The following is a 16917-nucleotide window of genomic DNA, read 5'->3' as shown; positions in this document are numbered from 1 at the left end:
ACGGGTGTATTGTTGACGGGTGTGTTGTTGACGGGCGTGTTGTTGACGGGTGTGTTGTTGATGCTTGTGTTTTTGACGGGTGTGTTGTTGATGGGTGTGTTGTTGACGGGTGTGTTGTTGACGGGTGTGTTGTTGACGGTCGTCTTGTTGACGGGTGTGTTGTTGACGGGCGTGTTGTTGACGGGCATGTTGTGGACGGGTGTGTTGTTGACGGGCGTGTTGTTGACGGGTGTCTTGTTGACGGGCTTGTTGTTGGCTGGTGTGTTGTTGACGGGTGTGCTTTTGGCTTGCGTGTTGTTGACGGCGTGTTGTTGATGGGTGTGTTGTTGACGGGTGTGTTGTTGACGGGTGTGTTGTTGACGGTCATCTTGTTGACGGGTGTGTTGTTAACGGGTGTTTTTGACAGGTGTCTTGTTGACGGGTGTGTTGTTGACGGGTGTGTTTTTGACGGGCGTGTTGTTGACGGGCGTGTTGTTGACGGGCGTGTTGTTGACGGGTGTGTTGTTGACGGGTGTGTTGTTGGCTGGTGTGTTTTTGGCTGGTGTGTTGTTGACGGGTGTGTTGTTGATGGGTGTGTTGATGACGTTGTGTTGTTGATGGGTGTGTTGATGACGGGCGTGTTGTTGATTGGTGTGTTTTTGACGGGTGTGCTGTTGACGGGCATGTTATTGATGGGTGTGTTTTTGACGGGTATGTTGTTGACGGGTGTGTTGTTGACGGGCGTGTTGTTGACGCTTGTGTTGTTGAAGGGTGTGTTGTTGATGGGCGTGTTGTTGACAGGTGTGTTGTTGACGGGCACGTTGTTGACGGGCTTCTTGTTGACGGGTGTGTTTTTGACGGGTTTGTTGTTGACGGGTATGTTGTTGACGGGTGTGTTGTTGACGGACGTGTTGTTGGCTGGTGTGTTTTAGACAGGTGTGTTGTAGAAGCGTGTGTTTAAGACGGGTGTGTTGTTGACGGTTGTGTTGTTGACGATTGTGTTGTTGACGGGTTTGTTGTTGACGGGTGTGTTGTAGACGTGTGTGTTGTAGACGGGTGTGTTGTTGATGGGCGTGTTGTTGGCTGGTGTGTTTTAGACAGGTGTGTTGTAGAAGCGTGTGTTTAAGACGGGTGTGTTGTTGACGGTTGTGTTGTTGACGATTGTGTTGTTGACGGGTTTGTTGTTGACGGGTGTGTTGTAGACGTGTGTGTTGTAGACGGGTGTGTTGTTGATGGGCGTGTTGTTGACTGTGGTGTTGTTGACGGGTGTGTTGTTGACGGGTTTGTTGTTGACGGGTGTGTTGTTGATGGGTGTATTGTTGACGGGTGTGTTGTTGACGGGCATGTTGTTGGCTGGTGTGTTGTTGACGGGTGTGTTGTTGATGGGTTTGTTGTTGACGGGTGTGTTGTTGACGAGTGTGTTGTTGATCAGTGTGTTGTTGACGGGCGTGTTGTTGATGGGTGTGTTGTTGACGGGTGTGTTGTTGACGGGTGTCTTGTTGACGGGTGTGTTGTTGACGGGTGTGTTTTTGACGGGTGTGTTGTTGACAGGTGTGTTGTTGATGGGTGTGTTGTTGACGGGTGTGTTGTTGACGGGCATGTTGTTGATGGGTGTGTTGTTGACGGGTGTGTTGTTGACGGGTGTGTTGTTGACGGGCGTGTTGTTGATGGGTGTGTTGTTGACGGGTGTGTTGTTGACGGGTGTGTTGTTGATGGGTGTGTTGTTGACGGGTGTGTTGTTGACGGGTGTGTTGTTGACGGGCGTCTTGTTGACGGGTGTGTTGTTGACGGGTGTGTTGTTGACAGGTCTCTTGTTGACGGGTGTGTTGTTGACGGGTGTGTTGTTGTCGGGCGTGTTGTTGACGGGTGTATTGTTGACAGGTGTGTTGTTGACGGGTGTGTTGTTGGCTGTTGTGTTGTAGACTGGCATGTTGTTTACGGGTGTGTTGTTGACGGGCGTGTTGATGATGGGTGTGTTGTTGACGGGTGTGTTGTTGACGGGTGTGTTGTTGACGGGCGTGTTGTTGGCTGGTGTGTTGTTGACGGGCGTGTTGTTGACGGGTGTGTTTTTGACGGGTGTGTTGTTGACGGGCATGTTGTTGATGGGTGTGTTGTTGACACGTGTGTTGTTGACGGGCGTGTTGTTGATGGGTGTGTTGTTGACGGGTGTGTTGTTGACAGGTGTGTTGTTGACGGGTGTGTTGTTGACGCGTGTGTTGTTGACGGGCGTGTTGTTGACGGGCGTGTTGTTGACGGGCGTGTTGTTGACGGGTGTGTTGTTGACGGGCGTGTTGTTGACGGGATTCTTGTTGACGGGCTTGTTGTTGGCTGGTGTGTTGTTGACGGGTGTGTTTTTGGCTGGTGTGTTGTTGACGGGTGTGTTGTTGATGGGTGTGTTGATGACGTCGTGTTGTTGACGGGTGTGTTGTTGACGGGTGTGTTGTTGACGGGCTTGTTGTTGACGGGTGTGTTTTTGACGGGTTTATTGTTGACGGGTGTGTTGTTGACGGGTATGTTGTTGACGGGCGTGTTGTTGGCTGGTGTGTTGTAGACGGGTGTGTTGTAGAAGCGTTTGTTGAAGACGGGTGTGTGGTTGACGGGTGTGTTGTTGACAATTGTGTTGTTGACAGGTTTGTTGTTGACGGGTGTGTTGTAGACGGGTGTGTTGTAGATGGGTGTGTTGTAGAAGTGTGTGTTGTAGACGGGTGTCTTGTTCATGGGCGTGGGGTGTGTTGTTGACGGGTGTGTTGTTGGCTGGTGTGTTGTTGACGGGAATGTTGTTGACGGGCGTGTTGTTGACAGGTGGTGTGTTGTTTACGGGCGTATTGTTGACGGGTGTGTTGTTGATGGGTGTGTTGACGGGTGTGTTGTTGACAGGTGCGTTGTTGATGGATGTGTTGTTGGCTGGTGTGTTGTTGATGGGTGTGTTGTTGATGGCTGTGTTGTTGACGTGTGTGTTGTTGATGGGTGTGTTGTTGACGGGCGTGTTGATGGGTGTTTTGTTGACGGGTGTGTTGTTGACGGGCGTGTTGTTGATCGGTGTGTTGTTGACGGGTGTGTTGTTGACGGGCGTGTTGTTGATGGGTGTGTTGTTGACGGGTGTGTTGTTGACGGGTGTGTTGTTCACGGGCGTATTGTTGATGGGTGTGTTGTTGACGGGTGTGTTGTTGACAGGTGTGTTGTTGACGGTCGTCTTGTTGACAGGTGTGTTGTTGACGGGTGTGTTGTTGACGCTCGTCATGTTGACGGGTGTGTTGTTGACGAGTGTGTTGTTGACGAGTGTGTTGTTGACTTGCGTGTTGTTGACGGGAGTGTTGTTGACGGGTGTGTTGTTGATGGGTGTGTTATTGGCTGTTGTGTTGTAAACGGGCATGTTGTTGACGGGTGTGTTGTGACGGGCGTGTTGATGATGGGTGTGTTGTTGACGGGCGTGTTGTTGGCTGGTGTGTTGTTGACAGGCGTGTTGTTGATGGGTGTGTTGTTGACGGGCGTGTTGTTGACGGGTGTGTTGTTAACGGGTGTGTTGTTGACGGGCGTGTTGTTGATGGGTGTGTTGTTGATGGATGTGTTTTTGACGGGCGTGTTGTTGATGGGTGTGTTGTTGACGGGCGTGTTGTTGACGGGTGTATTGTTGACGGGTGTGTTGTTGACGGGCGTGTTGTTGACGGGTGTGTTGTTGACGGGTGTGTTTTTGACGGGTGTGTTGTTGATGGGTGTGTTGTTGACGGGTGTGTTGTTGACGGGTGTGTTGTTGACGGGTGTGTTGTTGACGGTCGTCTTGTTGACGGGTGTGTTGTTGACGGGCGTGTTGTTGATGGGCATGTTGTTGACGGGTGTGTTGTTGACGGGCGTGTTGTTGACGGGTGTCTTGTTGACGGGCTTGTTGTTGGCTGGTGTGTTGTTGACGGGTGTGCTTTTGGCTGGCGTGTTGTTGACGGCGTGTTGTTGATGGGTGTGTTGTTGACGGGTGTGTTGTTGACGGGTGTGTTGTTGACGGTCATCTTGTTGACGGGTGTGTTGTTAACGGGTGTGTTGTTGACAGGTGTCTTGTTGACGGGTGTGTTGTTGACGGGCGTGTTTTTGACGGGCGTGTTGTTGACGGGCGTGTTGTTGACGGGCCTGTTGTTGACGGGTGTGTTGTTGACGGGTGTGTTGTTGGCTGGTGTGTTTTTGGCTGGTGTGTTGTTGACGGGTGTGTTGTTGATGGGTGTGTTGATGACGTTGTGTTGTTGATGGGTGTGTTGATGACGGGCGTGTTGTTGATTGGTGTGTTGTTGACGGGTGTGCTGTTGACGGGCATGTTATTGATGGGTGTGTTTTTGACGGGTATGTTGTTGACGGGTGTGTTGTTGACGGGCGTGTTGTTGACGCTTGTGTTGTTGAAGGGTGTGTTGTTGATGGGCGTGTTGTTGACAGGTGTGTTGTTGACGGGCATGTTGTTGACGGGCTTCTTGTTGACGGGTGTGTTTTTGACGGGTTTGTTGTTGACGGGTGTGTTGTTGACGGGTATGTTGTTGAGGGGCGTGTTGTAGACGCTTGTGTTGTTGAAGGGTGTGTTGTTGATGGGCGTGTTGTTGACAGGTGTGTTGTTGACGGGCATGTTGTTGACGGGCTTCTTGTTGACGGGTGTGTTTTTGACGGGTTTGTTGTTGACGGGTATGTTGTTGACGGGTGTGTTGTTGACGGACGTGTTGTTGGCTGGTGTGTTTTAGACAGGTGTGTTGTAGAAGCGTGTGTTTAAGACGGGTGTGTTGTTGACGGTTGTGTTGTTGACGATTGTGTTGTTGACGGGTTTGTTGTTGACGGGTGTGTTGTAGACGTGTGTGTTGTAGACGGGTGTGTTGTTGATGGGCGTGTTGTTGACTGTGGTGTTGTTGACGGGTGTGTTGTTGACGGGTTTGTTGTTGACGGGTGTGTTGTTGACGGGTGTATTGTTGACGGGTGTGTTGTTGACGGGCATGTTGTTGGCTGGTGTGTTGTTGACGGGTGTGTTGTTGATGGGTTTGTTGTTGACGGGTGTGTTGTTGACGAGTGTGTTGTTGATCAGTGTGTTGTTGACGGGCGTGTTGTTGATGGGTGTGTTGTTGACGGGCGTGCTGTTGACGGGTATGTTATTGACGGGTGTGTTGTTGACGGGTATGTTGTTGACGGGTGTGTTGTTGACAGGCGTGTTGTTGACGCTTGTGTTGTTGAAGGGTGTGTTGTTGATGGGCGTGTTGTTGACAGGTGAGTTGTTGACGGGCGTGTTGTTGACGGGCTTGTTGTTGACGTGTGTGTTTTTGACGGGTTTGTTGTTGACGGGTGTGTTGTTGACGGGTATGTTGTCGACAGGCGTGTTGTTGGCTGGTGTGTTGTCGACGGGTGTGTTGTGGAAGCGTGTGTTGAAGACGGGTGTGTTGTTGCCGGGTGTGTTGTTGACGGGTGTGTTGTTGATGGGTGTGTTGTTGACGGGTGTGTTGTTGACGGGTGTGTTGTTGACGGGCGTCTTGTTGACGGGTGTGTTGTTGACGGGTGTGTTGTTGACAGGTCTCTTGTTGACGGGTGTGTTGTTGACGGGTGTGTTGTTGTCGGGCGTGTTGCTGACGGGTGTATTGTTGACAGGTGTGTTGTTGACGGGTGTGTTGTTGGCTGTTGTGTTGTAGACTGGCATGTTGTTTACGGGTGTGTTGTTGACGGGCGTGTTGATGATGGGTGTGTTGTTGACGGGTGTGTTGTTGACGGGCGTGTTGTTGGCTGGTGTGTTGTTGACGGGCGTGTTGTTGACGGGTGTGTTTTTGACGGGTGTGTTGTTGACGGGCATGTTGTTGATGGGTGTGTTGTTGACACGTGTGTTGTTGACGGGCGTGTTGTTGATGGGTATGTTGTTGACGGGTGTGTTGTTGACAGGTGTGTTGTTGACGGGTGTGTTGTTGACGCGTGTGTTGTTGACGGGCGTGTTGTTGACGGGCGTGTTGTTGACGGGTGTGTTGTTGACGGGCGTGTTGTTGACGGGATTCTTGTTGACGGGCTTGTTGTTGGCTGGTGTGTTGTTGACGGGTGTGTTTTTGGCTGGTGTGTTGTTGACGGGTGTGTTGTTGATGGGTGTGTTGATGACGTCGTGTTGTTGACGGGTGTGTTGTTGACGGGTGTGTTGTTGACGGGCTTGTTGTTGACGGTTGTGTTTTTGACGGGTTTATTGTTGACGGGTGTGTTGTTGACGGGTGTGTTGTTGGCTGGTGTGTTGTAGACGGGTGTGTTGTAGAAGCGTTTGTTGAAGACGGGTGTGTGGTTGACGGGTGTGTTGTTGACAATTGTGTTGTTGACAGGTTTGTTGTTGACGGGTGTGTTGTAGACGGGTGTGTTGTAGATGGGTGTGTTGTAGAAGTGTGTGTTGTAGACGGGTGTCTTGTTCATGGGCGTGGGGTGTGTTGTTGACGGGTGTGTTGTTGGCTGGTGTGTTGTTGACGGGAATGGTGTTGACGGGCGTTTTGTTGACAGGTGGTGTGTTGTTTACGGGCGTATTGTTGACGGGTGTGTTGTTGATGGGTGTGTTGACGGGTGTGTTGTTGACAGGTGTGTTGTTGATGGATGTGTTGTTGGCTGGTGTGTTGTTGATGGGTGTGTTGTTGAGGGCTGCGTTGTTGACGTGTGTGTTGTTGATGGGTGTGTTGTTGACGGGCGTGTTGTTGATGGGTGTGTTGTTGACGGGCGTGTTGATGGGTGTTTTGTTGACGGGTGTGTTGTTGACAGGCGTGTTGTTGATCGGTGTGTTGTTGACGGGTGTGTTGTTGACGGGCGTGTTGTTGATGGGTGTGTTGTTGACGGGTGTGTTGTTGACGGGTGTGTTGTTGACGGGCGTATTGTTGATGGGTGTGTTGTTGACGGGTGTGTTGTTGACGGGTGTGTTGTTGACGGTCGTCTTGTTGACAGGTGTGTTGTTGACGGGTGTGTTGCTGACGCTCGTCATGTTGACGGGTGTGTTGTTGACGAGTGTGTTGTTGACGAGTGTGTTGTTGACTTGCGTGTTGTTGACGGGAGTGTTGTTGACGGGTGTGTTGTTGATGGGTGTGTTATTGGCTGTTGTGTTGTAAACGGGCATGTTGTTGACGGGTGTGTTGTGACGGGCGTGTTGATGATGGGTGTGTTGTTGACAGGTGTGTTTTTGATGGGCGTGATGTTGGCTGGTGTGTTGTTGACGGGCGTGTTCTTGATATGCGTGTTGTTGACGAGTGTGTTGTTGACGTGCGTGTTGTTGAGGGGCGTTTTGTTGACGGGTGTGTTGTTGACAGGTGTGTTGTTGGCTGTTGTGTTGTAGACGGGCATGTTGTTGACGGGTGTGTTGTTGACGGGCGTGTTGATGAAGGGTGTGTTGTTGACGGGTGTGTTGTTGACGTGCGTGTTGTTGGCTGGTGTGTTGTTGACAGGCGTGTTGTTGATGGGTGTGTTGTTGACGGGCGTGTTGTTGACGGGTGTGTTGTTAACGGGTGTGTTGTTGACGGGCGTGTTGTTGATGGGTGTGTTGTTGATGGGTGTGTTTTTGACGGGCGTGTTGTTGATGGGTGTGTTGTTGACGGGCGTGTTGTTGACGGGTGTATTGTTGACGGGTGTGTTGTTGACGGGCGTGTTGTTGACGGGTGTGTTGTTGACGGGTGTGTTTTTGACGGGTGTGTTGTTGACGGGTGTGTTGTTGACGGGTGTGTTGTTGACGGGTGTGTTGTTGACGGTCGTCTTGTTGACGGGTGTGTTGTTGACGGGCGTGTTGTTGACGGGCATGTTGTTGACGGGTGTGTTGTTGACGGGCGTGTTGTTGACGGGTGTCTTGTTGACGGGCTTGTTGTTGGCTGGTGTGTTGTTGACGGGTGTGCTTTTGGCTGGCGTGTTGTTGACGGCGTGTTGTTGATGGGTGTGTTGTTGACGGGTGTGTTGTTGACGGTCATCTTGTTGACGGGTGTGTTGTTGACGGGTGTGTTGTTGACGGGTGTCTTGTTGACGGGCTTGTTGTTGGCTGGTGTGTTGTTGACGGGTGTGCTTTTGGCTGGCGTGTTGTTGACGGCGTGTTGTTGATGGGTGTGTTGTTGACGGGTGTGTTGTTGACGGGTGTGTTGTTGACGGTCATCTTGTTGACGGGTGTGTTGTTAACGGCTGTGTTGTTGACAGGTGTCTTGTTGACGGGTGTGTTGTTGACGGGCGTGTTTTTGACGGGCGTGTTGTTGACGGGCGTGTTGTTGACGGGCGTGTTGTTGACGGGTGTGTTGTTGACGGGTGTGTTGTTGGCTGGTGTGTTTTTGGCTGGTGTGTTGTTGACGGGTGTGTTGTTGATGGGTGTGTTGATGACGTTGTGTTGTTGATGGGTGTGTTGATGACGGGCGTGTTGTTGATTGGTGTGTTGTTGACGGGTGTGCTGTTGACGGGCATGTTATTGATGGGTGTGTTTTTGACGGGTATGTTGTTGACGGGTGTGTTGTTGACGGGCGTGTTGTTGACGCTTGTGTTGTTGAAGGGTGTGTTGTTGATGGGCGTGTTGTTGACAGGTGTGTTGTTGACGGGCATGTTGTTGACGGGCTTCTTGTTGACGGGTGTGTTTTTGACGGGTTTGTTGTTGACGGGTGTGTTGTTGACGGGTATGTTGTTGACGGGCGTGTTGTTGACGCTTGTGTTGTTGAAGGGTGTGTTGTTGATGGGCGTGTTGTTGACAGGTGTGTTGTTGACGGGCATGTTGTTGACGGGCTTCTTGTTGACGGGTGTGTTTTTGACGGGTTTGTTGTTGACGGGTATGTTGTTGACGGGTGTGTTGTTGACGGACGTGTTGTTGGCTGGTGTGTTTTAGACAGGTGTGTTGTAGAAGCGTGTGTTTAAGACGGGTGTGTTGTTGACGGTTGTGTTGTTGACGATTGTGTTGTTGACGGGTTTGTTGTTGACGGGTGTGTTGTAGACGTGTGTGTTGTAGACGGGTGTGTTGTTGATGGGCGTGTTGTTGGCTGGTGTGTTTTAGACAGGTGTGTTGTAGAAGCGTGTGTTTAAGACGGGTGTGTTGTTGACGGTTGTGTTGTTGACGATTGTGTTGTTGACGGGTTTGTTGTTGACTGGTGTGTTGTAGACGTGTGTGTTGTAGACGGGTGTGTTGTTGATGGGCGTGTTGTTGACTGTCGTGTTGTTGACGGGTGTGTTGTTGACGGGTTTGTTGTTGACGGGTGTGTTGTTGACGGGTGTATTGTTGACGGGTGTGTTGTTGACGGGCATGTTGTTGGCTGGTGTGTTGTTGACGGGTGTGTTGTTGATGGGTTTGTTGTTGACGGGTGTGTTGTTGACGAGTGTGTTGTTGATCAGTGTGTTGTTGACGGGCGTGTTGTTGATGGGTGTGTTGTTGACGGGCGTGCTGTTGACGGGTATGTTTTTGACGGGTGTGTTGTTGACGGGTATGTTGTTGACGGGTGTGTTGTTGACAGGTGTGTTGTTGACGCTTGTGTTGTTGAAGGGTGTGTTGTTGATGGGCGTGTTGTTGACAGGTGAGTTGTTGACGGGCGTGTTGTTGACGGGCTTGTTGTTGACGTGTGTGTTTTTGACGGGTTTGTTGTTGACGGGTGTGTTGTTGACGGGTATGTTGTCGACGGGCGTGTTGTTGGCTGGTGTGTTGTCGACGGGTGTGTTGTGGAAGCGTGTGTTGAAGACGGGTGTGTTGTTGACGGGTATATTGTTGACGATTGTGTTGTTGACGGGTATGTTGTCGACGGGCGTGTTGTTGGCTGGTGTGTTGTCGACGGGTGTGTTGTGGAAGCGTGTGTTGAAGACGGGTGTGTTGTTGACGGGTATATTGTTGACGATTGTGTTGTTGACGGGTTTGTTGTTGAGGGGTGTGTTGTAGACGGGTGTGTTGTAAACGGGTGTGTTGTAGAAGCGTGTGTTGTAGACGGGTGTCTTGTTCACGGGCGTGGGGTGTGTTATTGACGGGTGTGTTGTTGGCTGGTTTGTTGTGGACGTTTGTGTTGTTGACAGGCGTGTTGTTGACGGGATGTTGTAGACGTATGTTTTGTAGACGGGTGTGTTGTTGACCGACATGATATTGACGGGCGTGTTGTTGACGGGCGTGTTGTTGACGGGCGTGTTGTTGACGGGCGTGTTGTTGACGGGTGTGTTGTTGACGGGCATGTTGTTGACGGGTGTGTTGTTGACGGGTGTGTTGTTGACGGGTGTGTTGGTGACGGGTGTGTTGTTGACGGGTCTATTGTTGATGTGCGTGTAGTTGACGGGTGTGTTGTTGATGGCTGTGTTGTTGACGGGTGTTTTGTTGCCTGGCGTGTTGTTGGCTGGCGTGTTGTTGATGGGTGTGTTGTTGACGGGCGTGTTGTTGACGAGTGTGTTGACCGACGTGTTGTTGACGGGCATGTTGTTGACGAGTGTGTTGTTGACGGGCGTGTTGTTGGCTGGTGTGTTGTTGACTGGTGTGTTGTTGACGGGTTTGTTGTTGACGGGTGTGTTCTTGACGAGTGTGTTGTTGACGGGTGTGTTGTTGACGGGTGTGTTGTTGACGGGTGTGTTGTTGACGGGCGTGTTGTTGGCTGGTGTGTTGTTGACTGGTGTGTTTTTGACGGGCGTGTTGTTGACGGGTGTGTTGTTGATGGGCGTGTTGTTGACGGGTGTGTTGTTGGCTGGTGTGTTGTTGATGAGTGTGTTGTTGGCTGGTGTGTTGTTGAGAGGTGTGCTGTTGACGGGCGTGTTGTTGATGGGTGTGTTGTTGACGGGTGCGTTGTTGACGGGTGTGTTGTTGATAGGTGTGTTGTTGATGGGTGTGTTGTTGACAGGTGTGTTGTTGACGGGTGTGTTGTTGATGGGTGTTTTGTTGACGGGTGAGTTGTTGACGGGCATGTTGTTGACGGGCGTGTTGTAGACGGGTGTGTTGTTGATGGGTGTGTTGTTGATGGGTGTGTTATTGGCTGGTGTGTTGTTTTTGGGGTGTGTTGTTGACGGGCGTGTTGTTGACAGGTGTGTTGTTGACGGGTATGTTGTTGACGGGCATGTTGTTGACTGGCATGTTGTTGATGGGTGTGTTGTTGACATGTGTGTTGTTGACAGGCGTGTTGTTTGGCGGGTGTGTTGTTGGCGGGTGTGTTGTTAACGGGTGTGTTTTTGGCTGTTGTGTTGTTGACGGGTGTGTTGTTGACGGGTGTGTTTTTGGCTGGTGTGTTGTTGACAGGCGTGTTGTTGATTGGCATGTGTTGGCTGGTGTGTTGTTGATGGGTGTGTTTTTGATGGGTGTGTTGTTGAAGGGTGTGTCGTTGACGGGCGTGTTGTTGACGGGCGTGTTGTTGATGGGTGTGTTGTTGATGGGTGTGTTGTTGATGGGTGTGTTATTGGCTGGTGTGTTGTTTTTGGGGTGTGTTGTTGACGGGCGTGTTGTTGACAGGTGTGTTGTTGACGGGTGTGTTGTTGACGGGCATGTTGTTGACTGGCATGTTGTTGATGGGTGTGTTGTTGACATGTGTGTTGTTGACAGGCGTGTTGTTTGGCGGGTGTGTTGTTGGCGGGTGTGTTGTTGACGGGTGTGTTTTTGGCTGTTGTGTTGTTGACGGGTGTGTTGTTGACGGGTGTGTTTTTGGCTGGTGTGTTGTTGACAGGCGTGTTGTTGATTGGCATGTGTTGGCTGGTGTGTTGTTGATGGGTGTGTTTTTGATGGGTGTGTTGTTGAAGGGTGTGTCGTTGACGGGCATGTTGTTGACGGGCGTGTTGTTGACGGGCGTGTTGTTGACAGGTGTGTTTTTGACGGGTGTGTTGTTGACGGGCGTGTTGTTGACGGGTGTGTTGTTGATGGGTTTGTTGATGACGGGTGTGTTGTTGATGAGTGTGTTGTAGGCTGGTGTGTTGTTGATGGGTGTGTTTTTGATGGGTGTGTTGTTGACGGGTGTGTTGTTGACGGTCGTCTTGTTGACGGGTGTGTTGTTGACGGGTGTGTTGTTGACAGGTGTCTTGTTGACGGGTGTGTTGTTGACGGGTGTGTTGTTGACGGGCATGTTGTTGACGGGCGTGTTGTTGACGGGTGTGTTGTTGACGGGCGTGTTGTTGACGGGCGTGTTGTTGACGGGTGTCTTGTTGACGGGCTTGTTGTTGGCTGGTGTGTTGTTGACGGGTGTGCTTTTGGCTGGTGTGTTGTTGACGGCGTGTTGTTGATGGGTGTGTTGTTGACGGGTGTGCTGTTGACGGGTGTGTTGTTGACGGGTGTGTTGTTGACGGGTGTGTTGTTAACGGGTGTGTTGTTGACAGGTGTCTTGTTGACGGGTGTGTTGTTGATGGGCGTGTTTTTGATGGGCGTGTTGTTGACGGGTGTGTTGTTGACGGGTGTGTTGTTGAAGGGCATGTTGTTGACGGGTGTGTTGTTGACGGGTGTGTTGTTGGCTGGTGTGTTGTTGACGGGTGTGTTTTTGGCTGGTGTGTTGTTGACGAGTGTGTTGTTGATGGGTGTGTTGTTGACACGTGTGTTGTTGACGGGCGTGTTGTTGATGGGTATGTTGTTGACGGGTGTGTTGTTGACAGGTGTGTTGTTGACGGGTGTGTTGTTGACGCGTGTGTTGTTGACGGGCGTGTTGTTGACGGGCGTGTTGTTGACGGGTGTGTTGTTGACGGGCGTGTTGTTGACGGGATTCTTGTTGACGGGCTTGTTGTTGGCTGGTGTGTTGTTGACGGGTGTGTTTTTGGCTGGTGTGTTGTTGACGGGTGTGTTGTTGATGGGTGTGTTGATGACGTCGTGTTGTTGACGGGTGTGTTGTTGACGGGTGTGTTGTTGACGGGCTTGTTGTTGACGGTTGTGTTTTTGACGGGTTTATTGTTGACGGGTGTGTTGTTGACGGGTGTGTTGTTGGCTGGTGTGTTGTAGAAGGGTGTGTTGTAGAAGCGTTTGTTGAAGACGGGTGTGTGGTTGACGGGTGTGTTGTTGACAATTGTGTTGTTGACAGGTTTGTTGTTGACGGGTGTGTTGTAGACGGGTGTGTTGTAGATGGGTGTGTTGTAGAAGTGTGTGTTGTAGACGGGTGTCTTGTTCATGGGCGTGGGGTGTGTTGTTGACGGGTGTGTTGTTGGCTGGTGTGTTGTTGACGGGAATGGTGTTGACGGGCGTTTTGTTGACAGGTGGTGTGTTGTTTACGGGCGTATTGTTGACGGGTGTGTTGTTGATGGGTGTGTTGACGGGTGTGTTGTTGACAGGTGTGTTGTTGATGGATGTGTTGTTGGCTGGTGTGTTGTTGATGGGTGTGTTGTTGAGGGCTGCGTTGTTGACGTGTGTGTTGTTGATGGGTGTGTTGTTGACGGGCGTGTTGTTGATGGGTGTGTTGTTGACGGGCGTGTTGATGGGTGTTTTGTTGACGGGTGTGTTGTTGACGGGCGTGTTGTTGATCGGTGTGTTGTTGACGGGTGTGTTGTTGACGGGCGTGTTGTTGATGGGTGTGTTGTTGACGGGTGTGTTGTTGACGGGTGTGTTGTTCACGGGCGTATTGTTGATGGGTGTGTTGTTGACGGGTGTGTTGTTGACGGGTGTGTTGTTGACGGTCGTCTTGTTGACAGGTGTGTTGTTGACGGGTGTGTTGCTGACGCTCGTCATGTTGACGGGTGTGTTGTTGACGAGTGTGTTGTTGACGAGTGTGTTGTTGACTTGCGTGTTGTTGACGGGAGTGTTGTTGACGGGTGTGTTGTTGATGGGTGTGTTATTGGCTGTTGTGTTGTAAACGGGCTTGTTGTTGACGGGTGTGTTGTGACGGGCGTGTTGATGATGGGTGTGTTGTTGACAGGTGTGTTTTTGATGGGCGTGATGTTGGCTGGTGTGTTGTTGACGGGCGTGTTCTTGATATGCGTGTTGTTGACGAGTGTGTTGTTGACGTGCGTGTTGTTGAGGGGCGTTTTGTTGACGGGTGTGTTGTTGACAGGTGTGTTGTTGGCTGTTGTGTTGTAGACGGGCATGTTGTTGACGGGTGTGTTGTTGACGGGCGTGTTGATGAAGGGTGTGTTGTTGACGGGTGTGTTGTTGACGTGCGTGTTGTTGGCTGGTGTGTTGTTGACAGGCGTGTTGTTGATGGGTGTGTTGTTGACGGGCGTGTTGTTGACGGGTGTGTTGTTAACGGGTGTGTTGTTGACGGGCGTGTTGTTGATGGGTGTGTTGTTGATGGGTGTGTTTTTGACGGGCGTGTTGTTGATGGGTGTGTTGTTGACGGGCGTGTTGTTGACGGGTGTATTGTTGACGGGTGTGTTGTTGACGGGCGTGTTGTTGACGGGTGTGTTGTTGACGGGTGTGTTTTTGACGGGTGTGTTGTTGACGGGTGTGTTGTTGACGGGTGTGTTGTTGACGGGTGTGTTGTTGACGGTCGTCTTGTTGACGGGTGTGTTGTTGACGGGCGTGTTGTTGACGGGCATGTTGTTGACGGGTGTGTTGTTGACGGGCGTGTTGTTGACGGGTGTCTTGTTGACGGGCTTGTTGTTGGCTGGTGTGTTGTTGACGGGTGTGCTTTTGGCTGGCGTGTTGTTGACGGCGTGTTGTTGATGGGTGTGTTGTTGACGGGTGTGTTGTTGACGGTCATCTTGTTGACGGGTGTGTTGTTGACGGGTGTGTTGTTGACGGGTGTCTTGTTGACGGGCTTGTTGTTGGCTGGTGTGTTGTTGACGGGTGTGCTTTTGGCTGGCGTGTTGTTGACGGCGTGTTGTTGATGGGTGTGTTGTTGACGGGTGTGTTGTTGACGGGTGTGTTGTTGACGGTCATCTTGTTGACGGGTGTGTTGTTAACGGGTGTGTTGTTGACAGGTGTCTTGTTGACGGGTGTGTTGTTGACGGGCGTGTTTTTGACGGGCGTGTTGTTGACGGGCGTGTTGTTGACGGGCGTGTTGTTGACGGGTGTGTTGTTGACGGGTGTGTTGTTGGCTGGTGTGTTTTTGGCTGGTGTGTTGTTGACGGGTGTGTTGTTGATGGGTGTGTTGATGACGTTGTGTTGTTGATGGGTGTGTTGATGACGGGCGTGTTGTTGATTGGTGTGTTGTTGACGGGTGTGCTGTTGACGGGCATGTTATTGATGGGTGTGTTTTTGACGGGTATGTTGTTGACGGGTGTGTTGTTGACGGGCGTGTTGTTGACGCTTGTGTTGTTGAAGGGTGTGTTGTTGATGGGCGTGTTGTTGACAGGTGTGTTGTTGACGGGCATGTTGTTGACGGGCTTCTTGTTGACGGGTGTGTTTTTGACGGGTTTGTTGTTGACGGGTGTGTTGTTGACGGGTATGTTGTTGACGGGCGTGTTGTTGACGCTTGTGTTGTTGAAGGGTGTGTTGTTGATGGGCGTGTTGTTGACAGGTGTGTTGTTGACGGGCATGTTGTTGACGGGCTTCTTGTTGACGGGTGTGTTTTTGACGGGTTTGTTGTTGACGGGTATGTTGTTGACGGGTGTGTTGTTGACGGACGTGTTGTTGGCTGGTGTGTTTTAGACAGGTGTGTTGTAGAAGCGTGTGTTTAAGACGGGTGTGTTGTTGACGGTTGTGTTGTTGACGATTGTGTTGTTGACGGGTTTGTTGTTGACGGGTGTGTTGTAGACGTGTGTGTTGTAGACGGGTGTGTTGTTGATGGGCGTGTTGTTGGCTGGTGTGTTTTAGACAGGTGTGTTGTAGAAGCGTGTGTTTAAGACGGGTGTGTTGTTGACGGTTGTGTTGTTGACGATTGTGTTGTTGACGGGTTTGTTGTTGACGGGTGTGTTGTAGACGTGTGTGTTGTAGACGGGTGTGTTGTTGATGGGCGTGTTGTTGACTGTCGTGTTGTTGACGGGTGTGTTGTTGACGGGTTTGTTGTTGACGGGTGTGTTGTTGACGGGTGTATTGTTGACGGGTGTGTTGTTGACGGGCATGTTGTTGGCTGGTGTGTTGTTGACGGGTGTGTTGTTGATGGGTTTGTTGTTGACGGGTGTGTTGTTGACGAGTGTGTTGTTGATCAGTGTGTTGTTGACGGGCGTGTTGTTGATGGGTGTGTTGTTGACGGGCGTGCTGTTGACGGGTATGTTTTTGACGGGTGTGTTGTTGACGGGTATGTTGTTGACGGGTGTGTTGTTGACAGGTGTGTTGTTGACGCTTGTGTTGTTGAAGGGTGTGTTGTTGATGGGCGTGTTGTTGACAGGTGAGTTGTTGACGGGCGTGTTGTTGACGGGCTTGTTGTTGACGTGTGTGATTTTGACGGGTTTGTTGTTGACGGGTGTGTTGTTGACGCGTATGTTGTCGACGGGCGTGTTGTTGGCTGGTGTGTTGTCGACGGGTGTGTTGTGGAAGCGTGTGTTGAAGACGGGTGTGTTGTTGACGGGTATATTGTTGACGATTGTGTTGTTGACGGGTATGTTGTCGACGGGCGTGTTGTTGGCTGGTGTGTTGTCGACGGGTGTGTTGTGGAAGCGTGTGTTGAAGACGGGTGTGTTGTTGACGGGTATATTGTTGACGATTGTGTTGTTGACGGGTTTGTTGTTGAGGGGTGTGTTGTAGACGGGTGTGTTGTAAACGGGTGTGTTGTAGAAGCGTGTGTTGTAGACGGGTGTCTTGTTCACGGGCGTGGGGTGTGTTATTGACGGGTGTGTTGTTGGCTGGTTTGTTGTGGACGTTTGTGTTGTTGACAGGCGTGTTGTTGACGGGATGTTGTAGACGTATGTTTTGTAGACGGGTGTGTTGTTGACCGACATGATATTGACGGGCGTGTTGTTGACGGGCGTGTTGTTGACGGGCGTGTTGTTGACGGGCGTGTTGTTGACGGGTGTGTTGTTGACGGGCATGTTGTTGACGGGTGTGTTGTTGACGGGTGTGTTGTTGACGGGTGTGTTGGTGACGGGTGTGTTGTTGACGGGTCTATTGTTGATGTGCGTGTAGTTGACGGGTGTGTTGTTGATGGCTGTGTTGTTGACGGGTGTTTTGTTGCCTGGCGTGTTGTTGGCTGGCGTGTTGTTGATGGGTGTGTTGTTGACGGGCGT

General features: G+C 51.1%; 1 protein-coding gene across 1 annotated transcript in view; it reads right to left on the bottom strand.

Moving 5' to 3' along the window:
* LOC121271607 (repetitive proline-rich cell wall protein 1-like) overlaps positions 1-16632 on the bottom strand; it is a 96569-nt gene extending 79937 nt beyond the window's left edge. Inside the window, exons 1-2 of the mRNA XM_041177643.1 lie at positions 16096-16632; positions 9478-9918 (exon numbers count right to left, since the gene is read on the bottom strand). Of these exons, the coding sequence (XP_041033577.1) occupies positions 9478-9918; positions 16096-16632 (978 nt within the window). The remainder of the gene's footprint in view (positions 1-9477; positions 9919-16095) is intronic.
* Positions 16633-16917: the final 285 nt, after the last annotated feature.

Source organism: Carcharodon carcharias, chromosome 31, assembly GCF_017639515.1.
Source record: "Carcharodon carcharias isolate sCarCar2 chromosome 31, sCarCar2.pri, whole genome shotgun sequence".
Classification (NCBI taxonomy): domain Eukaryota; kingdom Metazoa; phylum Chordata; class Chondrichthyes; order Lamniformes; family Lamnidae; genus Carcharodon; species Carcharodon carcharias.
The sequence above is the reverse complement of the archived record's forward strand: the minus strand, read 5'-3'. Positions and strand labels throughout refer to the sequence as shown.